Genomic DNA, 4,995 nt, shown 5'->3' with positions numbered 1-4,995 from the left:
GTGGTGGTGGGATAGGGGGTGGGGCGCGCGCAGCGCGCCGTGCCAAAAACACTTGCGACTTACGTGTTTAATCAACTTTACCGCGGGAAGGAATTTTCGTCCTCGAATCTGCTTGTAGTTGTGATAAAAGACTCCAGCTCTGTCTGTTTATCGAAATTAATGCTTTATTTCTTAATCGTACATAAGGTGCCGTTCGGGTCTTGTAACCTCGTCGCCCGTCACGACAGCCTAGCGCCCACTGGCCCGCGAGCCCAAAACCACAAAAACACCTGTGTACATAGAAGGGAATCAACCGCCAACTCACGTTGTCGCGTCTACTACACTCCTCCCCGCTAAGATTAAAGTATGAAATCTGAAGAATTTTCCGTCGTCTCTCTTTCGTGCTCCTGCCGCTCCGCCAACACGCTAAGTATATAATCCTTGAGATATGTCGGCGGTCTTGTTGCTCGCCGAGGTCTGCCCTCGCTCGGTTGTGGGGGAGTTGGTAGCTGTTCTTCCTCGTCTTCTTGTTCTGACTGGCTCGTGAGACTATGGAAGGAGTCCTCTGCTGAGTCGTCACTCTGCCTTGTCGCGTCCTCGAGTCCTATTTCGTCTACTGGAGGTCCTTGAGGGACGTAGGGGTTGCTGATGGCTGAACTGGGGTAGTCGGGTGATTGATCGTTCGTGTCGCTGACAAAACATCGCTTCAGTTGATTCGTATGCGCTTTAATCACTCGGTCTCCGATCTTGATTTCGTAGTTGGCCGCTCCGAGTTGCCTGACGATCGTTCCAGCTCTCCATGTCCACCCATTGTTATGATACATCTGATAGTAGATTGGTTCGTTCTGCTCAAACGTTCGATGCTTCGCTCCGTGATGACGATCAAACTGCTGCGCCATGTTTACAATCCTCTTTGACGGTTCCCGTTCCTCCATCGCTCCTGCTTGAAGATGGTCGAGTCTTGTTGGCATCTTCCTGCCCGTCATCAGCTCAAATGGAGATTTGCCCTCCAGCGCGTATGATGGAGTTCTGCGGTAATTCGCCAAGAACGAGCGCAATTTCTCGTCAGTGTTGCCTTCTCCTTCCAGCTTTTTCATCCCTGTCTTCATGATATCAACAAAACGTTCGGCTCTACCGTTTGACTGAGGATGGTACGGTGCCGACGTAATGTGCTCGATCGCGTAACGTTTGCAAAACTCCTTGAAGGTACTTGATACAAATTGTGGGCCATTGTCTGACACGATTGTTTTACAGGGACCCCAACGCGCAAAAATCTCCTCGAGCACCTCCACCGTCTTGTTCGCCGTTGTGCAGCGCATCCGGACTATCTCTGGCCAATTGCTGAGCGCATCCACGACCACCAAAAAGACATCTCCGTCCATCGGCCCAGCGAAGTCGATGTGAAGACGTTCCCATGAGCGACTCGGTTGCGGCCACGGGTGTAGCGTCTCCTTCCTTGGTGTCTTAGCATTTATTGCGCACCTACCGCATCGTTGTACAAATGAATTGATCTGCTGATTGATTCCCGGCCAGAAACATTGCATTCGTGCGAGTGCTTGCATGCGAGACGCCCCCGGATGTCCATCGTGAAGCTCTTCCAACATCTTCCGGCGCAGCTCGGGTGGGATGACAGGTCGATCTCCGTGGTACAAACAATCACCCACCACCTGCAAGTCTAGACGGTGAGTAAAGAATTCGGCCGCCTCCAGGTCTCCGATTTGCTTCTTCATTCGCGGCCATGATGTTGACACGTAACCGATGACCTTCTGCAAGTGAGGGCTGTTCCTAGTAGCTTGCCTGAGCTCGCTCATTGACACTGGTAGTGTCTTAAGTGTCTCTATCGCCACGCTATCCTCGGTGTTGTCGTCGTCTGCCCCACTCTGCGACGTCTCTTTTCGAATTGATGCAATCACCACATCCTCCGTACCCGGCTTTGCGTGAGATTCAATTAGTCGTGATACGAAATCGGCATACGCGAAACTTGCTCCATCAACATAGTGGATTGAGAAGTCATATCCGAGCAGTGTGAGCGCATACCTTTGAAGGCGATTCGCTGTGTGTACGGGTATTCCTGTCTTGCCCCCGAAGATCTTTAAGAGCGGTTTGTGATCCGTATGTAGCTCGAACCTACGCCCGTAGATATACACATGGAATTTCTTGACCGCATACACCAACGCCAGCGCTTCACGCTCCACCTGCGGATAGTTCCTCTCCGCATCGTTGAACGAGGAGGCGGCGTGCACAATTGGTCTCAAGGATCCGTCATTTAACCGATGAAGGAGCGTGGCCCCAATTCCATAGCTTGACGCATCAGCCGCCACGATAAGAGGTTTCTTTGGATCGTAATGCGTCAATGCCAGATTGGCATGTAGTGCCTGCTTGAGCTTGGTAAAAGCCTCAGCTCGTTCCCTCGTCCACAGGAACTTCTCTCCTTTTCGCAACATGTCGTCCAACGGTCCTCGTAGGTCTTTGAGGTGTGGCAGGAACGATCCGTACCAGTTTACTGCTCCCAGGAAAGCCCTCAATTGGGTCACATCCGTAGGTTGTGGTAAGATTCGGACGGCTTGCAGCTTCTCAGGATCCGGGCGTTGTCCTTTTTTGTCAATAATTTTTCCCAAGAATTTGATTTCTGGCTGACCAAAGGTACATTTGTCGATTGCCAGTGTGAGACCAGCGTTCTCCAGTCTCCTGAGTACCTCGTGCAGACGACGTCCGTGATCCTCCACTCCCTTGCCTGGGATTATAATGTCGTCGAGATATGCCATTGCTCCTGATCCAGTCAGGATGGAGTCCATTAATTGCTGAAACTGACCCGGCGCCGTCTTGACTCCTGGTTGCATGCGATTCACTTGGAATAGTCCAATATGCGTATTGATATTCATGTATCGCTTCGCCTCCTCCCCAAGCTCCACCTGCAGAAACGCGTTTGATAGGTCCAGATTGCTGAAGGTGTTCATACCTGATAGTGAAGCGAAAATCGTCTCGGGGGTAGGTAGGGGGTAATGGTAGGGCTCTAGTGCTCGATTTAATCCCGTCGAGTAGTCAGCTGCGATACGCACCTTCCCGTTTTTTTTCTTGACAGCCACAATGGGTGTGGCTGCCTCGGCATAATTGATCTGCGAGATAATACCCTGCTCCTCTAATCGTCTCAGCTCGTCCTCAATCTGTTTCCGTGCTCCAAACGGTACCGGACGAGCACGTATAAAGGGGACCTTGGCATCCTTCACGAGTGTCAGCGAGAAGGTTGTTTGGTTGCACTTCCCCAATTTAGATGAGAACAACTTGGGAAATTTGTTTCTCACCTCGTTCTTTAGGGACGTATGCGTGTCCGTGATGCTGCTGCACACCGCCGCAATTGGAACGTCCCACAAGTTCAGCGCTTCCATTGTTCCATTGCCGAATAGGTTGAGACCGTGTTGTGAAACGTATACATTGGTTATGCCTATATTGCCATTAAGTTCTAGCGCCGCCGAGAAGTAGCCGAGATTCTCCACTTGATTTCCCGAAGCGCTGACTGCTGTAATTTTCGCTGGTGTTAGCTTGGGTCGTCCGATTCGCTTCCAATTCTCCGTTGAGATCATCGTCCAATCCGAACCAGTATCGTGTTTCAATGTTACTGACACGCCATTAATTAACGGCTTGACGAACTTGCGAGTCGATTTCACCATTGTGATTTCGCCTACTAATGTCGTTGTCTTGTCATTGCGCGCGCGGAAGGCTGCAGCCGAGTCGCAAAACCCCTTCTTGTGGCCTGTCTTCTTGCAATCGTAACAGGTCTTCTCCTTGAATTGACAATCTCGATGCCAATGCGCTCCGCCGCAGAAATGACATTTCGGTAGTGGTCGGTTGTCGCGAGAATTGGCTTTCTTTTTTACAGCTGCAATCTCCTGAACCGGACCCGGCTGCTCTACCGATGTGTTGAGTTTGTTGAGTTTGTCCAGATACGCTAATCGTTGTGCTGTCTCAGTGAGGAAGTCTAGCGTGAGATCGGGCACCGTGCTTGCGTCCTCCGCTGCGTTCACCTTGGCCTGGTGCTCGTCCGTCTTTTCGATCATCCTCTTCCTGATTATGGTATGAGACGAAGAAGCTTGCACAAACAATTGCGTCATCAAATCCTCGCGACCAAACGACTGGATCTCGAAATCTTCCGTTACCTTTTTTATTCGCGCGGCCAAGGCCAAGTAGTCTTCATCTGCTTTGATTTTGATCTGCCACGCACGGAATCGACGAGAGAATAGGCTTTCTTTTCTTCCGAATAGCTTGGTTAGCTGTTTGATTGTCTCATTCAACGTCAGCTCCTCCAGTTTCTTTGGTAAGACACTTCCCTCGAACTGCTTGTAGTCCTCCGCTGAGAGCTTTGCGCAGATAATGGCCGTTTTGTCTGCTTCCGAAATGTTCTTGCCTTTGTCCGATGCAAAGATGCGGTTTGTTCGTCTGATCCAGTGGTCGAAGGTCAGCCCCTCTTCCGGGGCGTACACGAACCTGTCGATCTGGCCTGCAATATCCTGGTAATCTGTGGTCATTCGGTAATTTATTGCTGGCGCTCCTTGCGCTGTTGCTGCTGTTGCCAAGTTCAAGTTTCCGATCCACGTCATTAGCTCTTTCTCTCGCCGCTCTGCTTCCCTATCCCGTCGCTCTGCCTCCTTTTTCTGCAGTTCCAATTGCTCTCTTATGAGCTCGTTTTGCTTAAGCAAGGCTGCCATAAACTCTTTTGATTCTGCCATACTCACTGGGTGATGCAACCTTGTAGGTTATGAACTCGTCCAGCTTTCTTTGTTGAGTCCTTTCGAAGTCCTCGTCGCCACTGTGATAAAAGACTCCAGCTCTGTCTGTTTATCGAAATTAATGCTTTATTTCTTAATCGTACATAAGGTGCCGTTCGGGTCTTGTAACCTCGTCGCCCGTCACGACAGCCTAGCGCCCACTGGCCCGCGAGCCCAAAACCACAAAAACACCTGTATACATAGAAGGGAATCAACCGCCAACTCACGTCATCGCGTCTACTACAGTAGTATT

General features: G+C 50.6%; 1 protein-coding gene across 1 annotated transcript; it reads right to left on the bottom strand.

Annotated features, from left to right (window-relative positions):
* Window positions 1–338: 338 nt before the first annotated feature.
* On the bottom strand, window positions 339–4,703 carry LOC105570929 (uncharacterized protein K02A2.6-like). The gene has a single exon (XM_012028382.1). The coding sequence runs from the start codon at window positions 4,701–4,703 to the stop codon at window positions 339–341; it is 4,365 nt and encodes a 1,454-aa protein (XP_011883772.1).
* Between the last annotated feature and the right edge of the window lie 292 nt (window positions 4,704–4,995).

Source organism: Vollenhovia emeryi, unplaced genomic scaffold (assembly GCF_000949405.1).
Source record: "Vollenhovia emeryi isolate VEMERY1.0 unplaced genomic scaffold, V.emery_V1.0 DF941545.1, whole genome shotgun sequence".
NCBI classification, from domain to species: domain Eukaryota; kingdom Metazoa; phylum Arthropoda; class Insecta; order Hymenoptera; family Formicidae; genus Vollenhovia; species Vollenhovia emeryi.
The sequence above is the reverse complement of the archived record's forward strand: the minus strand, read 5'-3'. Positions and strand labels throughout refer to the sequence as shown.